Source organism: Lissotriton vulgaris, chromosome 4_1 (genome assembly GCF_964263255.1).
Source record: "Lissotriton vulgaris chromosome 4_1, aLisVul1.2, whole genome shotgun sequence".
NCBI lineage: Eukaryota > Metazoa > Chordata > Amphibia > Caudata > Salamandridae > Lissotriton > Lissotriton vulgaris.
In genome coordinates this window covers 47,104,888-47,132,672 of record NC_141691.1, presented here as the reverse complement: position 1 = coordinate 47,132,672, position 27,785 = coordinate 47,104,888, and the positions used below count along the sequence as shown (strand labels likewise).

The 27,785-nt window shown below is 48.7% G+C and overlaps 1 protein-coding gene across 1 annotated transcript in view; it reads left to right on the top strand.

Moving 5' to 3' along the window:
• Nucleotides 1-27,785, top strand: part of C4_1HXorf65 (chromosome 4_1 CXorf65 homolog) — a 180,734-nt gene that overhangs the window by 28,356 nt on the left and 124,593 nt on the right. Inside the window, exon 3 of the mRNA XM_086918286.1 lies at nt 26,240-26,326. Within this exon, the coding sequence (XP_086774412.1) occupies nt 26,240-26,326 (87 nt within the window). The remainder of the gene's footprint in view (nt 1-26,239; nt 26,327-27,785) is intronic.

The window sequence follows — 27,785 nt, the reverse complement described above, 5'->3', positions numbered from 1 at the left end:
TTTTTAACCTCACCAAAAATTTTATCCAAATCAGGGGACCAGGCAAAGCTGCAACCTTTTCTTAATAACGCACGAAGAGGTTCGACTAATTGAGAATAAGACGGCACAAACCTAGCGTAATATTCCGCCATCTCAAGAAATGACCTGAGGGAATCTTTATCAGACGGAGGTTTGGCATCTTCGATGGCTCTAATGACTGAGAATTTAGGTTTAATCCCCTCGTGAGAAACGGTGTGTCCTAAATAATCCAGTTCCGTAACAGCAAATTTGCACTTGTCACCACAGACGGTCATTCTTTTGGACATCAAAATGGTGAGAACACGTCTCAAGATCGAGTTATGTTCCTCTAAAGACTTAGCATAAATTAAAATATCATCAAGATACGCTTGAACCCCCACAACCTCACCAAAAAGAGAATCCATGAGTTTATGGAAAACACTTCCAGCTGATGCTAAACCAAAGGGAAGGCGCAAAAATGTATATGCCCCAAACGGTGTGATAAAAGTAGTTAAATCCTGTGATTCTTTTGATAACGCGACCTGATGGTAGGCCGATTTTAAATCAATCAGTGAGAACCACCTAGCACCACCAAGATTAGCGAGGAGTTCATGCGGGTGACAATCGATGATAATATTCTTGTTTAAATCGCGTAAATCCGCGCAAAGCCTAATTTCACCATTCTTCTTGCGTGCGACAACAATAGGGGCCACCCACTGAGAAGAATCCACCGGTTTTATGATACCTTGCCCACACAATTCTTTTAAAGAACTTCCAATTCCGCTCGGACACTCAAAGGAACGGATCGAACTTTATGAGCCACAGGTTGTGCTCCTAGGACTAATCTAATCCTATGTTCGAAACCTGTTACACTGCCCACCTTGTCACTAAACACTGACTTGAACTCTTCCATAATCTGTTTTGGACTGAAAGACTTTGTCAGGTGAAACACACTCAACACTCGAAACTGGTAGTTCCCTGACTTTGATTGGGTTATCGTCCCCGGGCACTATATATAAGCCCATGCGGGCGAGATCCTTCCAGCCAACTATATTTTTACCTTTTTCAGCAACATACATTTTAGTTATAGTTTCTCTACCCAAACATTGGACCAATCCTTCAAAATAACCAATCATGTTGATGTCTTTTTCCCCAAAGGCCTTAGGGTTTACGTCCGATTGCAACAGGTCAACCTTCCTTTTCCATAAATCATAAAAAGTAGAATCTCTTAAAATAGTGAATGGGGAATCGGAGTCTGCCATTACCTGTAAGGGAATACCGTCAATTATTGTAGAACATAATGGACCTTTTATGTCATTAATTTTACCATTACAATCTAAGGTGACGACTATGTTATTGAAGGCATTGCTACAATAATCAATATCAGAATCAACACAATTTACCATAGGCGTTTTCCTTACATTCCTACAAACACCTTCGAAATGTCCCACTTTTTTACAAATGAGACAACGCCTGTTGATGGCAGGACACCCTTGAAAGTTCCCAATGTGGTTCTTGGACCAGCATCTATAACAAAAAGTAGATTGTTTCTTTTGAACAAATTTCACATTCTTATTTTTAACATTTACAGAGCAAATGGAACTGTCTTGGCATGAATCAACAACATTAACTGAGTTAGTTCCACTTTTTGAAGCATCAGCCATCACCTTACTCGTAAGTGTAGAACGTTCAATGCTTAAGGAAAGGTCAATCACTTCGTCCAAGGAAGGATTTTTACAACCTAAAATCCTTTCTTTGATCTTACGTGAAGAACAATTAAAAACAAATTGATCCCTGATATAGTTGTCGCATAAGGGACCAAAGTCACATGTAGTTGCTAAAACTCTAAGAGCGGAAATGTACTCTTCGACCTTTTCATCCTCTCTGTCCTTGCGTAAAAAGTATGCCTCTCCAACATAATGTTCGGCTCTGCAACCAAAAATGATTGCAAATTTACGCTCAGGAGAGTAAGCCACAGCATCTTTAGCGACAAGGTGATTCTCAAATAAAGCAAACCACTCCTTCCAAATGATTTCGGGACTCCTAGGTTTACTTAGGTAAAAGGAGGGGTTTGTAAGATTTGCTGAAGTTGCAAATTAGCCATAATGTAATAAATGGCACAAGACCCTCAGTGAAAATAAAACAATGTGGAATAATCAAATGAAATAACAAAATAAAGGAAAATCACCTTGTAAGTATGCTGATGTGGCAATAAAACAACAATACCAATTTTAATTTGAAACTTGCAATGAACTGTGTGTTGAAAATAGTCTTAGGACCAATTAAGTTTGAGCGTGCGTGTCGCTGAAATGACACGCAGAGGACAATCTGATGAGCTGAAACATAAGCAACATAAATGCCGCCACAAAAGCGTACGCGTCGCTGTAGGAACGCGCTGATTCCAATCACAAGTTGAAAGCGTGCGCTTCGCTGTAGCAACGCGCTGGTATAAATAAAAATTTCTAGGCTACTGAGCGCGTGCGCATCGCTGTGGCAACGCGCTGGTGCAAATAATACCCTCGAAGCTCCTGAAAGCTTGCACGTCGCTGTGGCAACGCCCTGATGCAATAAATAATTACGAAGCTTTTTAAAGCTGGTGTCAAGACCAATTTGACGTCTCAATCATCACTCAGCAAATGTTCTGTGATATGCCGGTCAAAGTTCTCCAACCAATGGGAACAGCAGAACAAGTGATCCAATCAAGAAGGTCACGAGCAAAAACAGAGTCACATGCAGTAGGATGACCAATCGTAATAGGATAACAGTCATACGTAAATTTCAATGGCCAATCCTCACGAATGTGTGTTTAAAAATTGAGCAATCGCACTTTAGGATTAAAATTATTCGACGTACCTCATTCAGTAGGTGAATACGTACTGAAAGTCCTATCCGGATGTTCTCCAAATTGGAATCAAAGGGAGAAAGAGAGACAGGTAAGTCCTTCTTTAACGATGATAATCCGATGATAAATTCATGCGTGGGTATGGGTGAAGCCAGATCCCAATCGTCGCCAAATGTAGAAGAACTGAATCCACAAACTCTGGTGAATCAATTAAGTAGTTTATTTCCAGAAGTGAACTCCACCCGATGCGCGATGCGTCTGCTCAATGGTAAACCCCAACGGTGACTGATCACAACGTTAGAGACTTCCATCGAACAGCCACAACGCGCGCGGGTGATACATTTCAAACAATCACACAGTAAATCATTAAGAATAAGATTGCGTGCCCATAGCGCGACGCACCGCGCGATGTGCACAAGTTACCTACCACAACGCTAGAGACTTCCATCGAACAGCCACAACGCGCACGGGTGATACATTTCAAACAATCACACAGTAAATTGTGAACAATAAGATCGCGTGCCCATCGCACGACGCACCGCACGATGTGCACGAGTTACCTACCACTACACCAGTCCCTAACTCTTCTTTACCAAATGAACAACTCTTGTAGCAGAAAATGTACTTTACAATGGATTGTAAATGGAAATTGTGAGAAGTTGGCCTGGTATATGATGTTCACTATTCTAGTGAGCACCTTGCACCAGTCCAAACAACCCTTATGGTGATGGTTGTAAAGTCAACCTTATAGACCAGCTATCCTAGTGGTAGCATGGACAAAGCAGTCTTAGGCTAAGCTCAAGAGGGCATTTGAAGCCAGCTGTTTTACCATATGTAACCCCTTTAATACCAAATGAAAGGACACCACACATATATAAAATATATATGTTATTTATTACTAGACAAACCCTCTGAACTCTTTATGAGGTCAGAGGCACAAGCACAATACAAGATATTCAATTAAAATACAATAAGTTGCACAAAATACAGTAGGGCCCTAGGGGCACGCTAAACCATATACTAAAATAGTGGTGTAAGGACCACTACATGGAAAGTGAATAGGCCTAGGGAATCACTGGGGCTACGCTGAGCTACCAAGAGTTAGGAAGCAGGTGACCCACAGGATGCATGTGCAGTGCCTAATCACACACGCAGGTTACCATAGAGAATGAATGGGAACGTAAAAGTTGTAAACTAGTTCTTCTATGGCACTTCTGACTGGACTCGGTGAAAGTTACTTGAAACCTAGACAGTTGGATAGTTGATATCCACAGGAACACCGAAGTACTCATGTTACCTCACCCACCGGAAGCGGGTACATAGGTGTCAAAGTATGTCGGGTTTCGTCGTCGAATTCTATGGAGCCTGAAAGAAAGATGCTGCAGGCGACCAGGTGAGAAGTGTCCGGGTGGATCCAAGGGTGGATCGAAGATGAAGAGGACCTGAAAGCAGAGGGGACAGAGTCTGGGTTACTAGCCAGTGACCAGGAAGGAACCAGGAAGGAACCAGGCGATGTTGTGAAGCAATCAGGTGCTGTCGTGAAGCTTGTCTCTGCATCCACGTGGACCAGGAAGTGTCGATGACAACCAGGAGTCAGGCGCGGACTGTCTCATGAAGGCTCTTGCTGTCGGCGGTGTCGGCTTCAGGATTGGAGTCAACAAACCTTGGCAAAGGCAACCCACGCAGGAAACGAAGTTGGCTTCTTACTCAGACCAGCAAGGTCTGAGGGGCTGCTTCTTTTGAGGGAAGCAAGGGCCAGTCTTGAGTAACCAGACCAGCGGTGTAAATTCAAAGGATCGTTGCCAAGATGGCCACTAGCCAACGGTCAAGTGACCGGGCAGACGCGTCGAGCAGGAAAATGCAGAAGGGCCCCACGCAGAACTCGTGGAGTGTGCAGAGCTGATCTTCGGTGCAGATGATACTCGGGGTTGGGGCTTCTCAATCCCCAATGCACAGCTTCGAGGGTGCCTCGGGTGCTGCACAACTCGCAGGTCGCAGACTTTTCAAGATGGCCGGTCCCACGTCTCTCGTCGCCTCCACGGGTCTCAGCTCTGCTGGGACTGTGGATCGGGCTCTTGGATGTCTAGAAGTCCTGTTCTTGTCAGGCTCTGTGCTCGGGCTCCGGCAGGAGCGTCGACAAAGCAAGCCGTTGATCGCTAGATGGTGCCTGCTTGTGCAGGGTGGTCAATCCATGACCACAAGGGAGATTCTTCAGTCGTCTTCTCGCAAAGTAGATTGTCGAAGGTCCAGAGTTTCGTTTTAGAGTTTCAGTCAGGATTAATCTAAAGTCTTGGGACTCAGCTCCTACCTATATACCAAATCTAGGGGCTGGATTACCTGCTAGGTCGCTCCTATGGGTGGGACCAGGGAAGGGGGTGGTTACACCCCTTTCCCTTTGTCCAGTTATGCGCCAGAGCTGAGGCTGGAGTGCCCCAGCACCGGTTTGAACAGGACTATGCATGGGACTCATTTCTTTCAGCCCTCCCTGCCATAATACACAAGAGCCTGTCTGGGGTGGTGCTCGCACCTCCCAAGACAGGAAACTATTGTCCAAGCCTCCCTCGAAGGAAGGACTCCCAGCAGCAGGAGGTCAGACTTGTGTCTGTGGCAGCAGCATCCATTTTGTGATGCTGAGGCTCTGGTTAACTTTAACCGGGAATAGTGGGAACAACATGTCTTCTCCCTCTAGAAGGGTGGAATGCTACCCCCATCACCAGAACTGGCGAGGGGGTAGTATTCCAAAGAGTATGACACCTTACTCGACATGTTTTGATAAAGCCAAACCAGAGTTAGCATTTAACCGCGAGGTTCATAATGCACTTAAGAGTATATGGTATGGCAATATCCTAGAACAGCTATAAGGATATGGTTCCGAAAGCTGCAGACAGGCTCAGCTCATGCTAGAGCACCATCTCACATAAAACCAAGCACTCTGCCTCCAGGATTGTTAAGGCCTGCCATAGGAATGACTTATAGGTATATATGTGTCTAGATTTAAGGTTATATATAGGTATACTATATCTAAGCAAGGGGTGATTACACAACCTTGCCCCAGCTGTGTGATCAGCCAGTTGTGCCAATGTGAGTGGCCAGCCAGGGGTGGCATAATACATGCTGCAGCCCCTGGTAGGCCTTGGATGCACCTATGCCCTGGGTACCTATAGTACACTGTACAGGGGCTCATAAGGTGACCCAGTATCCAATTGGTAATGCACCTAAAGTACATTGTAGTGCACTTAGAGAGAGAGCAGCTGGGCTGTGGGTCTGATTAGCAGGCCCACAGCCAAATTAAGTCGAAAACCAGTGAAGCAAAAAGCAACAAGTGGGGTGACCCTAGGAAAGCAGACCCTACTCTCCTACAGAAGTCATGAGACTAAACATTGTAAATGGGTGACAAAGAGTCCTCTGGTCACCCGGTTGGAGCTTCCAGCACCCTGACCGCAGCCCCAGAATGATGTAGGCTGAGTTCTGATGGGGGGATCAGCTTTTGTGGGGGGCATTCATGTATGTGTTTTGTAAACGCCCTCATGAAACAACGACTTTGAAACCATGATGCATTTCTTTCATGCTATAACCCTGTGGCCCAAGGGATGGGGCCAGATTAGCATTCTACATAATGGATTTTGTCCAGAGGTGTGTGTAGCATTCCAGGGCTGCATCCTGTGTAGCGTTAACACTGCTAGTCTCGGCATTCCAATATAGATTTCTACCACAGTACAAATATTTGAATTGTCCTCAAGAACTCCCTTTTTAGGTCGAACATACTAAATAGTACACACACTGTCTATTGCGAGGTATAATGGGCTAGATGTAGGTAATTTAAATTTACCGATTCGAAAATACAGAATTTGGCCGATTTTGGTATTTTTGAATCTGTAAATGCTATGTGGGTAAAAAATCGGTAAAAAATACAGAATCGGTAAGAGTCGGTATTTACCAAATGAATCGGTAAATACCATGTATAAGGCGGCGATAGAAGATGCCACTCTCCCACCCATTCTTAACGAGGCGAACGTGATATCGCTTCTGAAGCCTGGTAGAGACGGGCTCAATATGGGATCTTACAGGCCACTTGCCCTCATTAACACGGACTACAAGATCCTAGCGTCCGCACTGGCTCAGAGACTAGCGCCTCTGGTCCCCACACTGGTACACGCTGACCAGAACGGCTTTGTACCCAACCGCAGCACGTCTTATAACATCAGGCGGCTATTTCGTGTGCAGAGCCTGGCTGTGTCCCGGTGGCCGCGATCGGGATGTGTTATACTGTATCTAGACAATGCGTTTGATTCAGTGGAATGGCCCTACCTCATGCAGGTACTGGGAAAATTTGAGCTGGGCGATGCCTACCTACGTATGGTGGAACTCCTTTACTCTGACCCTGTGGTGCGTGTACGCACAGGCAGACTTTTCTCTGACCCAGTCCGAGTGCGAAGAGGCACCAGACAGGGTTGCCCCCTCTCCCCCCTGATTTTTGCGCTACCGATGGAACCCTTGGCTGCGAAGTTGCGTGCCTCCGGCGAGGATTGGGGTATCCCCCTGGCTGACGGGGTGCACGTGGTGTCATTGTATGCTGACGATCTACTGATCTATGTCAGAGACCTGTCCTGTTTTCCGTGAGCGCTCACTGACATATTTAACAATTTTTGAGACGTGTCGGGACTAGGTGAACGACTCCTTTGGTATCCGACCGTGTTCAGATATTTAGGAATTCATGTTTATCGTGACTCCGCTGATGTCTTGGACGGTAATCTCACAAGAACAATCTCAACACTCACAGTACAAGTGTCCTTTTGGACCTCTCTTCCATTGAATGTCCCCAGTCGCATTACACTGGCAAAGATGGTCGCCCTACCTCGGTTGCTGTACTTTTACGCAAACCTACCGCTATATGTCCCTACTCGCATTTTCCGTGAACTGGAAACTCTAACCAGACGCCTAATCTGGTACAAGGGGCGCCCCAGAGTCACGCTTGAAGACTCTATATGCTGAGATGGAGAGCGGTGGGTCGTCGGTCCCTAATCACGGGCTTTATTATCTAGCAGCGCAGTTGCAGTGGGTCACTTATTGGCTGAGTGGGAAGAATTTCGGGGATACTGCCTCGGTTGACGAGATCATGACGGCCCGCAAATACACACGTTATTTCACCCCTTAACTAAGACCCGCTGCCTGGATCAACTACACCTTGTGGTGGCGAGAAAGTGCTATATGAGGAGTTTGCAGCTCACGGGCGCTACCAAGCCATACGCACCTAACCTATCACTACTGGGAACACCTTGGGAGGGGGGCGCACTCGCGGGGCCTGTGATGAGCAGCTGGGCGGCAGTTGATTTGGAGAGCCTGGGCGACTTGTTTGAAGATGGCGTCCTGCTTCCTTTTGCGACCCTAGCGGACAGCACGGGCCTACCAACCAGGCAATTCCTTACACATGCAATGCTTCTGCACGTATTAACGCGAGCTTGGGGAACACTGATGGAGGAGCCCCCAACGCATCTGCTAATCCAGTATTTACATGTGATGGGGAACGGCTCTCACGTGGTACATTGGCTCGCCCAGGCGCTGCACACACACACGCAATTCTCGTCACAGCGGCTGCGAGACAAATGGACAGTTGACAGAGGCCGGGACTGGACTGACAGGGAATGGGAAAAGATACTAGCCGGGACACTATACATACCGCGCAATGGCCGCTTTAAGAATATACAATATGGGGGGAGGAGCTTCGCGGGCAACCAAGATGGCCGCGTGAGCTCGGAGCTCCGAAGACCTCCCGATCCTCCGCAATTATCCTGCCACCCATCCTGTCCCACGATTGTGGGAATCTATTGCTGAGCCGGTTCAGAAGCGGCGCCCGCTTTCGGAATGAAAATCCGACATTCCTGGACTTAGCTAGCTCGTCGGAACTCTGGTGGCTCCGCCTGCGTCACTGGTGAACGTCGAGGGGTACAGCGGTGTCTTCCTGTGGACCTCCCTGCCTGCGCTTCATCTCCCCGGCAAATACCACCGGAACCTGAACTCTAATACTGGGTGCCTTCCTCGGTGACCTTCGGGGTCCCTATCGCGCTGACTGAGTGCACACCACACGGCTCCTTCACCCCCTTTGGACCACCCTGCCCGGGCGTGCCAACATGGCGGGCAGAGGGGACTGGGACAAAGGCAAGCCTCCGAGAGTCAGTAGGAAGCTGACCCAGTCCCAATCCACCATTCCTGAACGATTCTCCCAGTCTAAGGGATCACCGGGACTGGCGGGCCGCACTAAGGACCCGAGAAGGGACGAATCCCCTGATGACTCCGAAATCACGCTTCGGGACGTGATGGGTGCGATAACTGGGGTGAAGACGGAGATGCACACTCTCCATGAGGCACTGTCTAGCAAGGTCGACTCTCTGAAGATCGAGTTGAACCTCATCAGGACTGACCTCGGAAAGACCAATGATCGGGTGAAATCATTGGACCTCAAGACATCGAGCCTGGTCAATGATATGTCCGACATTCAAACCGAGGTCCGCGACTTGAAGATGGCGAACGGACTGCTGGCACGCCGACTGGACGAGTTCGAGGGTCGTGCACGACGCCAAAACGTCCGCATCACTGGAGTACCGGAGAAGGCCGAGGAGGACTCAGCTGAACTCTTTGTTGAGGAACTTGTGGTCAAGAATCTAGCACCGGGGGGCCTGAGCAAGTTTTTCTCGGTGGAGAGGGCCCACAGAATACTGGGTGGGCCGCCAAAGTTGGGCGCTTCCCCTCGCCCCATCATTGCAAGACTTTTTAATTATAGGGACCGGGACGCCATCCTGCAGGCATCGAGGACCGCAGGCCCGCTGCGCTTCCAGAACTCAGACGTCAATTTCTTCCCCGACTTTACCCAGGCTGTACAGAAACGTCGCCAGAGCTTTGCTGGGGTAAAACGAAGGCTAAGAGACTTGGGAATGCGCTATTCTATGCTCTATCCGGCCAAACTTCGCATTGAACACAATCATCGGACTCTGTTCTTCGACTTTCCGGATGCGGCAGGAGATTGGCTTGATACTTTATCCCAAGAACGACCCGACCCGGCAGACCAGACGGAGGAGACCACCGGCGGAGCGGACTCTCAGGAATGACTGCCTAGACTTTAGACTTTCTGAAGGGGGGCGGCTGCGAAGGGCATCGGCTGGAGACATTGCTGCAATTGGTTTGGATATCCTTGTTAGTTATATGGAGGGTGACGGGAGGGGATAGGATGCCTCCTTTCTCCTCTGTGGGACTTTCTGTAGATTAGTTAAGGGGCGACAGGCACACTACTAGTTGGGGTGGCTCTTAGTCTAATGCAGGGGTGCAGGGTGGCGGGTAGTTGGGGTGTGTTTTTTCTACTTTCTTTATTGTTTCCTTCTCTGTTCTGGCTGAGGTCTCATTGGAATGATGTGATTGCTTTGCGGGCAACATTGCGGGTGGGGGGGAGGGGGCGGAGCGTCCTTGATGATGGGGGTAAATCTCTTAATTTGCTGAGTTGGAACGTGAACGGGTTAGGTGACCGAATTAAAAGGGGGGTTGTACTGCAACTGCTCAAACGTTGTTCGCCTGATGTTGTTTTCCTGCAGGAGACCCATCTTGTGGGAAATACGTGTAAGGCTTTGAATAGACGGGGGTTCAAGATGGTGGCTCATTCGGGGTTCTCCACGGGATCCAGGGGGGTGGGCATCATGGTGCGCATGTCCCTCCCGTTGGAGGTGGAGTCTACGCTTGTTGACGAGAGGGGCCGATATGTGGCGGTGGTGGGTAAATGGGAGGGACGCACTCTAGTTTTGGTTTCTGTTTATGTTCCCCCGGGGCTGCAGGAGACTACTTTTCGAGATCTGGGTAGCGCCATTTTGAATCTCCCTGATGGATTGCTGATTGTGGGTAGGGACTTTAACTCTGTGGTATCGGGGGACTTAGACCGCTTCCCATCCAGAGACCTACGCGCCTCCCAGTCCTGGCTCCCAGACTTCCTGGGCTCCATGGGGCTGATTGATTGCTGGCGTCTGCTACACCCTGCCCTGCGACAGTATACCTTTCTCTCGGGTGCCCACGGCAGCCTGTCTCGTATCGACTACGTCCTCACCCCCGCGGCCCAGGCGCAGTCAGTTTCCACCGCCCGTCTAATGGCCAGGGGCATCTCAGATCACTCCCCGGTTTGGGTGTCCTTCGATTTTCAGATACCCGCGACCTCGCGAGTGGCTCCTATTAATCCGTGGTATTTTCGGGACCCAAAGACTAGGGATCTCCTAGCTAAATCTATAGAGCGGTATTTCACTGAGAATACCGGTTCGGTCGATTCTGCTGTCTCCCTATGGGAGGCCTTTAAAACTGTGCTCCGCGGAGAGGCCTTCTCCCTGATCGCGGAGGCCCGCAGACGGCGGGATGAGGACGTGGTGCGGCTAGAGTCCGAACTCGCTGACTTGAACTCCCAGCTGGCTCTGGGACCGACTCCTGAGCTACTCCATGCCCTCTCCCTCAAACAATCCGAACTCCGGGCCACTGCGACCGACTCGGCGGGGGCCTTGAGCAGAGAACAGCAGGGCAGGATTTATGATTCTGGAGACAAGGCCGGTAAGCTTTTGGCTTGGCTGGACAGACGAGAGCTCGCGTCTCGTGTGGTCCCGGAGATACTGGGTGACGATGGCCTGGTCCTTACGGATCCGGCCGCCATAGTTGGGTCATTCGCGGAGTACTTTGAGGCGGTTTACACGTCTGCGACCTCCCTACCGGAATCTGCTTCGACTTCCCTTTTGGAGGGTATCGAGCTTCCCTGCCTCTCAGATATCGAGCAGGAGGACATGGATCGAGACCTGACGGTGGATGAGGTGGCGCTGGCGATTCGATCGTTGCGCTCCGGCAAAGCGCCGGGGCCCAACGGCATTCCTGTTGAACTGTACAAGCTCAGGGCCGACACGGTGGCCGCGCCCCTGCTAGACATGTTTCTTGAGGCCCGCGAGGCCGGAGAGCTCCCGCTCGACCAAAGGCTCGCCACCATAGTGGTGATACACAAGGAGGGGAAGCCACGTGATCTTTGCCGTTCGTATCGACCCATCTCACTTTTAAACGCCGAACCCAAGATTCTGGCCAAATTATTGGCCAATCGACTGGTGGGGGTGATCTCGGACTTGGTTCATCCGGACCAGTCTAGATTCATACCACACCGCAACACGGCCCTCAATCTTCGACGACTTCACGCGGTTATGGCGCGAACACACCTACTTACTGAACCCACGGTACTCGCTTCGCTCGATGCCACCATGGCATTCGACTCGCTGGAGTGGAACTACCTATGGGCAGTGCTAGCCAAAATGGGGTTTGGACCCGCTTACATCGGCTGGGTCCAGCTCCTGTATTCGGCCCCGCTGGCTAATGTGACTGTTAATGGTCGGTTGTCGGCCTCCTTCGCATTGCGCAGAGGCACCAGACAGGGATGCCCGTTGTCACCACTCCTGTTCGCCTTGGCACTTGAGCCCTTGGCGGCGTGGATCAGGGTGCATCCCGATGTCGCTGGGATAACATGGTCTCCGGGATTTGAGGACCGGGTGTCGCTATACGCGGACGATATCCTCCTGTACCTCACCTCCCCCTGCCGCTCGCTCATAGTAGTGTTTGATCTGCTGGGCACCTTTGGAACCTCCTCGGGCCTGGTTATCAACTGGTCCAAGTCCTCACTGTACACATTGTGTGGGGACACTCCGCGCCTTCCCCGTGGCTGCTCAATACAGATTGCCCAACGGGGCTTTAGGTACTTGGGTATCTACGTGTCGCGGGATTCCCGAGCACGGTACTCGCACAACCTGCTTCCACCTCTGGCGAGGTTGCGTCGAGATGTGGAGGGCTGGAAAAAACTGCCGATTTCCTTAATGGGCAGGGCGGCGCTGTTCAAAATGATGGCGTTGCCACGGTTCCTCTATGCACTGCAAAACACCCAGGATCCTGTGCCCGCTAAATATTTTGGGGAGGTCGAGTCCTTGCAGCGAGCTTTATTGTGGGACGGTAGACCACGGATCTCCCTGGCTAAACTGACCATACCGTGCTATGACGGCGGCATCGCCCTACCTGACATACGGCGTTATTACTGGGCGTCCCAGCTCGCGGCTATCAATCATGGCCTCTACGGCCCGGCAGTCAGCCCAGGCTACGCCATGGACCGGTGGCTCATGAACGACGGGAACTATTACAGGGCGCTATATTCCAAGTCTCTGGATCGGAAGTTGACAGGTCCCACTAAGACGGCGGTGCATTTGTGGCGGGCGGTTACCAAAACTCTGGGCTGGCAGGGTAGGATTTCCATGGCCACTCCACTGTATGATTCTGACCTGTTGGGGAAGCTGTGGCACACCAAAGGCTTTGATAGGTGGGACACCATTGGTATATCGAAGGTGGGGGATGTGATGGCCGGGGGAGGGATCAAGTCTTTTGATGCGCTGCAGTCTGAGTTCCAACTGGGGGCGACGGAATATTTCCGATATGCACAGCTTAGGCATGCTCTCTCTTCCCGTATAACGGCGGGGGAGACGGTGCCCGAATCGTCGCCACTGGAGGACAGGGTGCTGGACGGCCATATGCCGGACAGCGCCATCTCCCTAACCTACAAGAAGCTTATTAACACACGTGCTGACCTGCTGCTACGGTTGAGGGAGCTCTGGGTGAACGATGGCATTGAGGTGGATGATGAAGAGTGGCAGTCGGCGGTCTCTTCCCCTAGGGAGGTGGCCATATCGGCGAGACTCCGCCTTGTCCAGCTGAAGATATTACACAGAGTTTATGTCACGAGCCCCAGACTCATACACATGGGGCTCTCGCTGGATGGTACATGCCGGAGAGGATGTGGGATGATTGCGACCTTCATGCACATTATCTGGGAATGTCCTGAAGTGGCTCGATTCTGGGTGCGTGTGCACGAGGTGATGAAGGATGTGACTGGTGTGGCTTAACCCGCGGAGGCCCGGCGCTGCTTACTCAACATTTGGGGCCCGAATGACTATAACGTTGCCCAGACCCGTTGGGTCACTCTGGGCAACATGATAGCCAAAAGAGACATTGCTCAGAGATGGGGTGCGCCAGCTCCTCCCACGATTGGCTTGTGGGAGACCAACATGGACTGGTGCATGCTACGCGAGAAAACAGTATACGTAGCCAGGGGCAAACCGAGAATGTGGAGGTCTGTGTGGGGTGCTTGGAACTCGTATCGAGGTGACATTTGTACGCCCCCTGTGGAGGTGGAACCTGATGTCCATCTGTCTCCGTAGCGTCCCTTACCCGTGGTTCCATGACTGTTATCCTGTTGTGCTACTCCCCACATGACCTGTTGTCGCTAATTGCATTGCAGACTGCATAGGGTGTGCGGCCCCCGATCTCTCCCAGTGATGTAAGCCCAACGTCTGTGATATGTCCTCAGCCTAATTTCCTCTTTCCCTTTCTCCATCTTCTTTCGTTCTTTCTCTCTTCTTACTTTATTCCTTACGGCTTTTGTTGATTTTTTGGTTTATTTATTCTATTGTTCTCATATATTTGAAATTAAACCTGACTGCTCCTGTCTACCTTTTGGTGCACGAATAGAACTGCTACCTCAATGCTGCCTGGCCTCTGGGATGTATGGCTGAATAGCGGTGTACTTTTTCTACAAATAAAGGTTTTCCAAAAAAATAAAAAAAAAATAAAAAAAGAATATACAATATTATATTGTGCACCGTGCCTATCTGTCCCCTGACAAGATCAACAGATACTTCGGACTGACTACATCAGCGTGCCCCAAATGCGGACTTGTAGATGCACCACTCCTACATGCACTCTGGACATGCCCCTCTCTGCAATCCTACTGGTCTACAGTGTCAGGCACCTTGGCAAAAGCGACAGGAGGCAGCCTGCCGCTTACATGGGAAGCATGCTTGCTAGGTTTGTTCAGAAGGACGAAACAGACAAAGGTCCGGGAGAGGTTCTGGGACCTGGGGCTGATTACTGCGAAGCGTCTCATTACCAGGCGCTGGAAGAATAGCACGCCCCCCCAAGCGATACACTGGCGTAAATCGTTTGACAACTGGGCATGGGCGGAAAGCGCAGCGCTACATAGCGAAGAAACAGCGGGGCTCCGCAAGTATCCCATAGCACTAGACTGGGATAGCACCCTAACGACCTACCATCAGGTGTGCCTGCAGAGTGGCATTGTTTAAACAATAATTTTTTTCCGGGCCCCTCTCCCCCCCTCTCATGCTCCCCTCGCCCCCCCCCCACACCCCCCTTGCACACTTGGCGGAACTTGTGGTTGGATCCCCACTGTCGGTATAACATGGTACATGCCTTTCCCCGCCCGCCTGGCCCGAGAGCAACGCACACACACACACGCACTCGCTATTGGACACCATCCAGTCACTAGTTCCCACACCTTTCAGATTGGTCTTTACATTTGTTGGTTTTGTAATAAAGCTTTGGTTATATGTTGTATTGCTGATGTGCCCAACCTACTTTGAGTTACTGCCATGGCATAGCCCATGCTCCGAACTGAACGAATCTCTGATGCGATATTGGGAAGCAACACTTGCTTTATCACCACTTGTGTAGGTCAATACTCTTTTTTTGATATGCCAGTAGCTTATAATGTTGACACGCTATCTCGACTAAATTGCTTTTAAATTGATCCTTACGATTGTGCTCCTTCATGTATATGAATGTCTGAAGTGGTCACTGACCCGTCTTCTGTACTACGGCATAATTGATCATTTTCTTCATAAGTGTAATGTTGTGATTTAAAAAAAATGCAATAAACATATTTAAACAAAAAAAATGAATCGGTAAATACCAATTCGGTAAAATAGGGAAAGAGTCAAGGGTGGCAGGGTGTCACTTTGACACCCTGTTGCACCCCTGAATAGTGCTGGTGTGCACATGTGGCATACATACATGCCCTAAGGGCATGTGTGTCTGCCACATGGCACTGGTGTAAATGCACACATTTGCATTTACAGAGGTATTCCTTATTTACCACCAACTAATAGTTGGTGGTAAATAACGAATCCATAAGGCACAGAAGCACTCTTCAAAGTGCTTCCTACATGTCATTTACCGATTCGGTAAATACTGAATCGGTAAATGATGATTCGGTAAATACCGAATCGGTAAATTCCAATTCGGTATTTACCGAATCTGTAAATTTGCCACCTACATAGGAAAAGCCTATTACCGGTCGATGACGGCCGATTTCGGCCGTTACCGACCGGTAATAGCTTTCCTACATCGGGCCCATTGTGCCTTACCATTCATTCAATAATGTTTTTTTCGGAAGGTTATTCCATAAAACATGCAAACATAAAAACAGGCAATTATTTCAATTACATATGTAAAAAAAAGTTTTATCAATTAAATCAATCCATTGTTAAAATCTTCCTAAAAGTTTGTTTAAACTCCCTAGTCAAAGAATCTAGAATGCATTGAACAAAGTACATCTTGTACACAGGATGTGTGCAAATAGGAGATCACAGCTAATATACTTATTCTAATACAGCTGTCTTCTTAAAGTGAAAAGCTTGTCTTAGTTCCTTGATTCCCACAAAGCAAGGGCTTTCATGGCAAATCATATTTATAGAGTTTAAAGTAGTGTTAAAAATCACCAAATTAAAATTTAAGGCCATTCTCTTTCCTTTTAATGGCGATTGAAGATAGATATCTGCTTACTGCAAATACTATATAAGTGGACGCATAGCTCCTCAGAATGCTTCGCACCTCCAGATACCTCCGTACACCAAGATATTTACATAAGGGCCGTATCCACCGCACGCTTCGTTTTTATATGCTTGACAGAAAAACATCACGTGGTGTACTGTTTCACTCTGTAGCTTAGAGCATAAGGTCCATGTGGGGAACAGCCATGACAACGAGGGATTACCCCGCAATGCCATTATAACGCAGGGATTACAACGAAAGTAGTTACAACGACTTTCGCTGGAGGGCGCTGTTGGATAGGGAATAGTTTAATTTTCTATCCAACACCTTCCCTACTGTCAACGTGGGCTGGAGTTGGAATAGGAAATTAAACTATTCCACTATCTAGCGCCCTCCAGCGAAAGTCGTTGTAAAGACTTTCATTGTAATCCCCGCGTTGTAATGGCATGCAGGGTGAAAGCCCGCGTTGTAATGCCATACAACTGTCCATGTAGACATACTATTGACACTCTCACTAGGAACCTGCAAAGCCATAAATGGTCCTAGTTCAAGTGTGCCTTACCTAAAACATAAATTGGCTTAAAACCCGCCCATTGCTTCCCATTGGTTGGATTTACTTGTCACTCTCATTTGCTTCTTATTGGTGTCTCAGCCTGTCAATCTTGTGTTTGCCACTCCTGTGAAGGCCTGGCTCTTTACAATCACTTTGATTGGCTGGTGTCACTGCTTGCTTTTCATCCTCTACTTTTTAGGTCTCACCTAACCCATCACGTTAGCGATGCTTTGGCGAGATATTTAGTGGGGCTTTCAAAAATGCTCCCAAAGTCTGCAGGCAGATCGGGCACAGTGCATGTGTGCCAGGCGCGCACACCATTTGTCTGCCTGCAGCCTTTGGGAGGACTTTCGCGGCGCTTTAATGTTCTCAGTGAGCCGCGTGGCCACTGCGAACATCAAAGCAGCCGCAAAAGTGTTCACCATTTGCCACCCCCTCCCTTATCACACTTCCTGCTTGTTTGCAAGGGCACATTGTTTATGACATGCCCCCTTGCAACCAGCTATACTGTTGAGGAGTACCTGTTTGGGACCCGGACTATCTATATGGTGCATTGAAGCTTATCAAAATATTGTATTAGGAGTGGTAACCAGTGCGACTCCACACCAATCTGGCAGCCATGATGATATAATGTTGCATTGAAAATGTCGCAGTCCTTGCATTTTCAATCACGAGTGACAACTGGCCAATGACTTCTTTTTAAAACAAACTGCAAGCTGTGTGTATTTTTATCCAGAATGGGCTTTTTAATGGATTTTGTGGGCTTACTTGCTGTATCCGTCCACACTGTACCTTCCACTTTAGAAACATAGATATAAAAAAAATATGCATGTGCGCTTCCGATTTTTTATTTGGGGCAAGTTGTGTGACTAATTCCCTCCCCTCCCCTTCCATGTCATCATCCCAAAACCACTTCTAAACATGCCACTGCGGGGGCCTGAATGAGACCCTAATTGCCAGGCTTCTGTTCACCACTATGTGTTTCCAATGTGGAAGGCACCGTGTGGAAGGATAGAGCAAGTAAGTCCACAAAATCCATTAAAAGAGCCCACTATACTGTAGTTACCTGATGTGGTCGGGAGCGGATTACATCTCATACTCGGAGCCGCCACAATTTTTATAAATGGTTCTTATGTAGAGACTAGTTTTTTAAAGGCACAGAGAGATTTGCAGTGAATCACATGCTCGAACCTGGTTCCCCAGCTTCAAACTCGGCTGCTCTGACCATTAAGCCACATCCTCTTGGGCATGAAACTCCTGAACATGCAGCGGCGCACACCCTGTTATCCTGGCCAGACTTTAGACAGATACCACATGACCCTGTTTCTTGAAGCAATTTGGCTCTGTTCCCAGGGGCGGCCTTAAGCATGTGCAAGCTGTGCACCTGCACAGGGCCACCAAACTCCAGGGGCCTCCACACCAATATATATCCTTAATATAATAATCCTCTGAGGATGGATACATATTTGCGTGGTGGGCCCTGGCAGAGATTTGGCGGCCTCCGGCTCTGTTCAACTTCCAAACATGCGGACCACCCTCTTTACTGGCCTCTGCGCCTGCGTTCCTCCAGGGGCCCCCTACCTACGCTCCCTGCCCAGGGCCGCCATGAGCCTAGAGGCACCCCTGCTGTTCCACAACACGATCTGTTCTTTATTGGTTGTGGTGAAGCGATAGCAGACATGCGCAGAGGGGACTTGACTCCACTATTTTCCCTGTGGCTACCAAATTGTCCACCGTGATTCTTTGTGGGGTACCAGTACCACTTTGTCGCGTATTCTCCGCAAATGCGTAGTTTGAGGAGATGCAGACTTTTTTTGCAGTTTTGTATAGCACGAACTTGACTCCAAGGTATCAGAGTGCTTTGCATGAGCACCAGTTGCATTACAGAGGGACACAAGCATCCTGGGACCGGTTTCGGGTTCATAACCCTCATCAGCCAGGGGATGATGGACGGAGAGTTTGAGCAAATCAAACACTCACCCCGAGTCAACTAATCTGGGTTTAATCCAACACCATTCTTTAGCTCACTCCACCACCCCAGTTCAGACATGGCCATATGCAAATCAGTCTGACCCTGTGCCTCATGGGAACAGTCCAGCCCGAACTACCAAGCCATGTCTTCCCTGGACCGGAAACAAGAATCCTGGGACCGGTTTTGAGTTCATAACCCTCATCAGCCAGGCTATCTTGAATCCAGTGGCAGAGTGAGCAAGGGACCCAAGTCTGTGCATACCCTGCCAACTTATGGCGAACAAAGCGATACCAAAGGGGATGATGTACGGAGCGTTTGAGCAAATAAAAAACACTCACCCCCAGTCAACTGATCTGGGTTTAATCCATCACCATTCTTTAGCTCCCTCTACCACCCCAGTTCAGACATGGCCATATGCAAATCAGTCTGACCCTGTGCCTCATGGGAACAGTCCAGCCCGAACTGCCAAGCCATGTCTTCCCTGGACCGGAAACAAGCATCCTGGGATTGGGGGTGAATGTTTTGCCAATGTGCAACATTCCGTCCATCACCTTGTGTGTTTTGCAGTTCACCCTATGGGGGAAGGGTATGCCCAGACATGGGCCCCGTGCTCACTGCGCCACTGGAGCCAAGCTATCCTGGCTGAAGACGGCTGATAGCCAGAAACCAATCCTAGGATGCTTGATTCCGGTCCAGGGAAGACATGGCTTGGCAGTTCGGTCTGGACTATTCCCATGAGGCACAGGGTCAAGACTGATTTGCATATGGCCATGTATGAACTGGGGTGGCGTGGTGAGCAAAATAACGATGGATTAAACCCAGATCTGTGACTGGGGGTGAATGTTTTGCCAATGTGCAACATTCCATCTATCACCTTGTGATTTTGCAGTTCACCCTATGTGGGAAGTGTATTCCCAGACGTGGGTCCCGTGCTCACTGCGCAACTGGAGTCAAGCTATCCTGGCTGAAGATGGCTGATAGCCAAAAACTGGTCCTGGGATGCTTGATTCCGGTCCAGGGAAGACATGGCTTGGCAGTTCGGGCTGGACTGTTCCAATGAGGCACAGGGCCAAGACTGATTTGCATATGGCCATGCCTGAACTGGGGTGGTGTGGAGTGCAAAAAAATGATGGATTTAGGCCCAGATCTCTGTACTGGGGTGAATGTATGACATCGTTCTGAATTCTGTCCATCAACTTTGGTTTATTCATTTGTCACCCCGAGTGGGATGGGTATGCTCAGACGTGAGTCCCATGCTCTCCACACCACTGGAGTCAAGCTATCCTGGCTGAAGACAGCTGATAGCCAGAAACCGGTCCTAGGATGCTTGATTCCGGTCCAGGGAAGACATGGCTTGGCAGTTCGGTCTGGACTGTTCCCATGAGGCACAGGGTCAAGACTGATTTGCATATGGCCATGTCTGAACTGGGGTGGCGTGGTGAGCAAAATACCGATGGATTAAACCCAGATCCGTGACTGGGGCTGAATATGTTGCCAATGTGCAACATTCCGTTTATCACCTTGTGTGCTTTACAGTTCACTTGGGACAGCATCACCCACCAGGAGTGATGCTTAATAATTAAATTAGAAGGCATGTAAAATAAAACGATCATTTTTTAGCCACCCTGGTTCTTAGGGTTACTAGGTAGCCTCCGTAAGTTGATACTACTCCATAAAAAGGGAAGGGGGCTGCCGGCACCCATGCGGGGTAGAGCCCTCACCCTCATGACCCACCGATGGAGGGGGCTGCCGCCACCCACGCAAGGTAGAGCCCTCACCCTCATGACCCACCGATGGAGGGGGCTGCTGCCACCCATGCGGGGTAGAGCCTTCACCCTCATGACCCACCCATGGAGGGGGCCTCAGCCACCCACGCGGGGTAGAGTCCTCACCCTCATGGTCCACCGATGGAGGGGGCCTCAGCCACCCACGCAGGGTAGAGTCCTCACCCTCATGGTCCACCGATGGAGGGGGCTTAAGCCACCCACGCGGGGTAGAGCCCTCACCATCATGATCCACCGATGGAGGTGGTCTCTGCCACCCTACCAAGGAAGCCACTCAGGTATGAAAGGGTATTGCTGAAACTGTCAGCCTGTGGCATGATTACTGCTGCTGCTGAAAGCAGTCGGTGCCGCTGACAGTAGCATGAGGGGACAGCACACAGACCCTGCAGCAGCGCCCGGGGTGCACTTTTATACCTGAACCCACTACCAGCGTCAAGGCAGGTGGGGAGAGTCAGCCATTTATTTATTTATTTATTTATTTATTTATTTATTTATTTATTAAGAGTTTTGTATCGCACGAACAAGACCCTTGGGTATCAGAGCGCTTCACATTACATGAGGTTGTTATAGTCCTGCATTGTTATCGCGATTTTCACTATATTCTGAGGTAGGTACATATCTGATACACAAAGCGAAAATATCAGTAAATTTCTACAATATTATGAGGTAGGTACATATATGATACAACAGCGACATTATCAGTAACATTTTTACAAAGAGTAAATAGCATATAGTATGACACAGATTCTAGTATATAGTAACATATAATGTGTAATAGAGTCAATCGATCCTAGCGGTCCATTTCCTGCGTATGTTTCAGCTCCAGTCCATAAACATGAATTCTGACTTTGCGTGCCTCGTCTATGGAAGGAATTTATTCATTAGGAAGATCTTAGTTTCCCTCTTAAAGGATGCTGTATCTTCAATCTTTCTAATGTTTGAAGGAAGCGAATTCCATATTCTAGGGCTGCTCCTGAAAAGGCCCTGTCGTAAGTTTTCTTCTTCCGGAAAATGGCAGGTCTCAGCATTAGCTCATTTGTGCTCCTGGCTGGTCTGTTACCTCCAGATAACCTCCAGCCATGATTCCAGCTTCAGAAGGATTGGCACAGAACTGTTTGTTGATCCATTATTTTTGGTTTGTCATCAGTTCCCTAAATGGTAAGTCATGTCTGAATGGGAATTAAATTGAGGGTGTGCATATTTAATTATTTGCAGTATACAAAAAGTTATGGATGGAATGCTTGAATTAATCTCAGCCACTGGTAATTACCGGGGCCGCATCCCAATCCATTTGTATTTTGCACACCATGCCACCTCAGTTTGGACCCAGCCATATGGAAATCAGCCTTGACCCTGCTCCAATCAGAACAGTCCACTCCAAACTGCCAAGCTAGGCCGTCTCTGAACTGGAACACAAACAACCCAGAACCGGTGTGGCCCTAATTATGGGCTCATCAGCCGGGTACAGATTGGATCCAGTGACACTGTGTAAACGGGACCCATGTCTGGGCATACCCTTTCCACTAAGGGTGACATACTAAAGTATACACAAAGTGATGGAATGCTTGGATTAATCACAGCCACTCATAATTGCTCTGGGCTGATACCCGGGCCATCGCTCTTTTGCATACCATGCCACCTCGAGTTGGACTCAGTCACATGCAAATCGGTGTTGACTCTGCTCCATTCAGAAAAGTCCAGTCCAAACTGGCAAGGTAGGTCTTCCCTGAATCAGAACACAGAACTAGCAATGTGGCAGGGAGACCCTTGGACAGCCTGGAAGCTTTTGGACCAGTATCGACCCAAGAGGTTCTTAAAGCTTTGGTGACTGTCAAAAGTGGCTCCCCGCGGGATTTAGTCCCTATGAGGATTCTAAAACAGGTCGCCTCCTGCACTGTTAAACCTTTAACCGACCTGATCAATGCCTCGTTGGGGTCTGGTGTGGTTTTGCCGAGCTGGAAGGAAGCAGTAGTAAAAGCTCTCCTAAAAAAAAACAACCTAGACCCTCTTGACATGGCGAACTATAGGCCTATATCTCTATTGCCTGGGCTCAGCAAAATCACTGAAAAGTTGGTGAATTTCCATCTATCCAACTTTCTGGAGTCCAACGGCCTTTTAAGAAGTTCGCAAACTGGATTTCGTCCAGGTCAAGGCATGGACACCGCCGTACTGGCAGTCGTTGAGGAAGCAAGGAGCATTTTAGATTCAGGGGGCTCAGTGGCAGTGATCCTCCTGGACCTTAGTGCTGCCTTTGACACTGTTAACCATCAAGTGTTACTTCAGCGGCTGTCAGATGTCGGGGTGACGAGGAATGCTCTTAAATGGCTTCGGTCATTTCTTAGCGATCGGACCTATCAGGTATGGGAAGGTAGCGCACGTTCGGCATCCATTCACCTCCATTGTGGAGTACCGCAGGGCTCCTACCTGAGTCCCACATTGTTTAATGTGTACATGGCCCCCTTGGAGGATGTGGTTGCTCCCTTTAACATCAAAATCGTGAGCTATGCCGACGACACGCAGTTAGTGTTCCCCCTTTCCCAGGCCAATAAAAGTCCGACCAGCTGTACTCCTGCCTGTCCAAAATCCATACATGGATGGGGGAGTCAGCTCTAAAGCTTAACGGTTCAAAGACCGAAATTATGATGTTGGGGCATAAAGGATCCCCTTTTCCGCGATGGCCTGGCCTAGTTGCCTGGGCTCACCCCCTAATCCTAAGGAGGAGATTAAGAGCCTCGGGATCTGGTTGGAGGAAGATCTCTCCTTTAGGACCCAGGCTACTAAGTTGGCAGGGGTCTGTTTTGGCCTTCTTCGCTCAGTGAGCTAAGTGCTCCCTCTGCTTCCCTCGCTATCGCGGAAGCTTCTTATTCAGGGACTGATTGTATCCAGACTTGATTACAGCAATGCCATTTATCTGGGTGCCCCGGATGCAACGTTGAATAAATTACAACGAATTCAAAATGCTGCAGCTCGAGTACTTGAAAATATCCCCATGTCACGGTCGGCCAAACCTGCTATGAGGGCCTTGCACTGGTTACCGGTGCGCGAAAGGGTGAAATTCAAATCCCTTTGTCTGGCGCACAAAATTCTGCAAGGTACAGGCCCTCCTATTCTGCGTAGCTTGGTTATACCCTACAAAGCTAGCAGAACTCTACGTTCGGACCAAAAACATTTTCTCAAGACTCCGAAAGTTAAAAAGGCCCGCACTGGGGGAAGAAGATTTTCCGTGAATGTTGCCATGCTCTGGAACTCACTCCCCTTAAGTCTGCGTGCTGAAACTGGCCTCCTTCGTTTTCGCAAGCAATTGAAAACTTACCTTTTTGCCAACTGCTGTCCTTGAGTGTCCACGACCATTACCTTCTGTTCTAAAAAGCGCTGGGATGCTCCAGGGTAACTACGCGCTATATAAACCTGCAAAATAAATAAATAAATAAATAAATAAACACAAGCAACCTGTGACTTATTTTGCCCTAGTGAGGGACTCATCAGCCTGGTACAGCTTGGTTTTAGTGACACCGTGTGGACGGGACCCATACCTGGGCAATCACGCCCTACTTAGGGTGACAAACTAAAGTCTTTAAAAAAGTGACCAATACAATGCTTGAATGAATCTTAGGCACTCGTAATTACTCTGGGCTCACACCTAGTCTATCGTTATTTTGCACACCATGCCACCTCAGTTTGGATCCAGCCATATGCAAATCAACCTCATCCCTGCTCCAATGGGGACAGTCCAAACTGAACTGTCAGGCCTGGACCTCCCTGAACTGTAACACAAGCAAAACAAGGCCTAATTGATTGCCAATGGCTGAGTTTAATTCAAGTATTCCCTCCATCACTTTGTTGTTGCAGCTGACACCCTAAGTGCGACGTATGCCTAGACCGTGGCTCTGTGCTCATTGTGACTCTGGAACCAAGCTATACCCAACTGTTGAGCCCAAATCAAGTCAAAACTGGTCCTGGGTTGCTTGTGTTCCAGTTCAGGACGGACCTGGCCTGGCAGTTTTGGTTGGACTATTTGTACTTGAGCAGACCAAGACTTATTTGAATTCAGCTATGTCCAAACTGAGGTGGCATGGCGGGATTAAAATGATGGAATAGAATGCAGCCTGAAAAATGACCAGTGGCTGATATTAATTCAAGTTTTCCATCCATCACTTTTTTGTATACTTTAGTGTGTCTCCCTAAGTGGGACGGGTCTGTCCAGACCTGGGTGCCGTGCACACGGTGGCACTGGAACCAAGATATACCTGGCTGATGAGCCCTTAATAGTAGGACAAAACCGGTCCTGGGGTGCCTGTGTTCTGGTTCAGGGAGGATGATTTACAGCTGGCTGGGTCCAAAGTGAGGTGGTATGGTGTGCAAAATAATAACTGTCCCCTGGACCTGAGTGGCCCTGTGGCTGGACCCAAGCCATTGCGGCTAGTCCAAGACGACTCTGAGGTGCTTTAACCCGTTGGCGACTAACTGCTTATAATGATTTATTGCATCCTACAGACGGATCTACTTATCTTTGAAAAATCATATCTGTGGGTCCACTCACTAGATTTTTGTTGTTTTGATGTCTAAAATAAGATAAAAATATACTCTGTTCTTACAACTCTGTGTCATTTTTTGATTGTATTTTGTAATATCTGTTTTGGTACTTCTAAATGCTTTACACTGGTTCCTTTAGCGTAGCTTGACTGCTCAGAGCTATAGCTTCCCATCACTCAGCCGAGAATCTTGTTAAAGTACCTAACTGGACCTAATAGAGAATATAATAATATCAATAGACGTAGCAACTACAGTCGTAATTTCTCTCTAGCGTAATTACTTGTAATTACTGCAAAATTACTCGTAATTATGTGTAATTATATGAGAAGGGTAATCCAGCATTTAGTGGTATTTTCTTAGTGCAAAATGCACCCTCAACCTAACCTAGGCCCAAGGATGCATTTTGTATTAAGAAGACAGCACTAAAGGCTACAGGACATGAACAGCAGAAGCCGGCAGCTGCTTTCTCTCTCTTAGTCCGTATTTTCTGTGCTCCGGGGGTAGGATTTCTGCCCAAATTATGCGTAATTACTCATGCTGGTGTAATTGAGTAATGTTGGTAATTTTGCCTCACAAGAGTAATGTGTAATTACTGAAATTACTCTGATTACTTTGGCGTTATTAAAATTCGGCCCAGGCGTAAATATTACATGGTGAGATCTCACAACCATACCGGATAATAATCTACATTGCTACACCGCCTTGTTAGGGACACTCCCCATTTCCTTATTTCCATTTGGTTGTGCAGTAGCAACAGGTACTGGACGTCAGTGCAGGGGGCAGTACACTAGCAGTCAGACAGACGCTGCCAGCACCTCAGACAGGGTCACGTGACCAAGTCTCTCTCAGAAGAAGGTCTGTGATACTAACAGTGCAATGTTCATGTTTTTCCCCCTCAGAGAATCAAGAGTTCTTGGTAAACCCGGACAGCGCCATTAAACATCTTCTGGACTATGTGAAGGAGAAAGTGGGGCTTCCCAGAGAAGGTAGGTGAGTTACAGAGCTGTGCCTGCCACACTAAGGGGACTCAAGAGTGTAAGTCTGAGATTTGCCACAAACACAGCGGCACACCCCACTCAAAAAGATGGCAGAAAGGGGGCACTGGAAGGGGAGAAAAGCACACAACATTCTTGAAGCACCTCAGGCCTGTCCCAGCATCTGTGTGTTGAGCAAAATGACTTTGAGAAAAGTTGTGAATAAACAAGTGGAAGTGTTGAGTACATGACTTAGAAACTGTGTCATCTGCTCCAACTTACAAGCTGCCTTCTCCCCGAGTCAGCTCAAGCAGCTGAGAGCCTCCGGCTGTGGTCTTTGTATTATCTGCATGATTAGGTGTGTTTGTTTAATGCACCTGCTGCACATGTGTGTGCCTGTGTGCATGAATGTGTGTGAGAGAGAGTTAGTATTTGCTTGTTTTTTTCCACATGGGAGGCTTCCCTTTGGTGCAAGTCACAAGGAGAGTCAAGTTTTGCACGTCTCCCTAAAACACAATTTTAGCTCAAAAAGGTACACATGGTCTAAATATAGATGAAAAATGAGGGATGTTTTTTGTCAGGATCTTAACTAAGCCTAATCCCTGTTAAACCTGCATCTGGCCCAGATGTTTTAAACCTCAATGTAGCACTCTCCTTGCATATTCTGCGCTCATGTGGAGCAGCTCATCCTATAATCTAGGACAGCCTGTAGAACCCCTTGGCGTAGCGATTTCCTTCATAGGTTGTGCTCCTGTCGAGTGCCTCATCCTATACTCAAGGACAGCATGTAGAACCCCTTGGCGTAGCGCTCTCCTTGCATATGTAGCGCCCCTGTCGAGCGGCTCATCCCATACTCAAGGACAGCCTGTAGAACCCCCTGGCGTACCACTCTCCTTACATATGATGTGCTCCTGTCGAGCGGCTCATCCTATACTCAAGGACAGCCTGTAGAACCCCTTGGTCCAGTGCTTTCCTTGCTTATGTTGTGCTCCTGCAGAGCGGCTCATCCTATACTCTAGGACAGCCTGTAGAACCCCTTGGCCCAGTGCTTTCTTTGCATATGATGTGCTCCCGTCGAGCGGCTCACCCTATACTCAAGGACAGGCTGTAGAACCCCTTGGCCCAGTGCTTTCTTTGTATATGTTGCACTCCTGTCGAGTGGCTCATCCTATAATCTAGGGCAGCCTGTAAAACCCCTAGATGTAGCACTCTCCTTGCCAATGTTGCACTCCTGTCGAGTGGCTCATCCTATAATCTAGGACAGCCTGTAGAACCCCTTGCGTACCGCTTTCCTTGCATATGTTGCGCTCCTGTCGAGTGGTTCATCCTATATTCTAGGACAGCCTGTAGAACTCCTTGCGTACTGCTTTCCTTGCATATGTTGCACTCCTGCCGAGCGGCGCATCCTATACTCAAGGACAGCCTGTAGAACCCCTTGCGTAGTGCTTTCCTTGCATATGTCGTGCTCCTG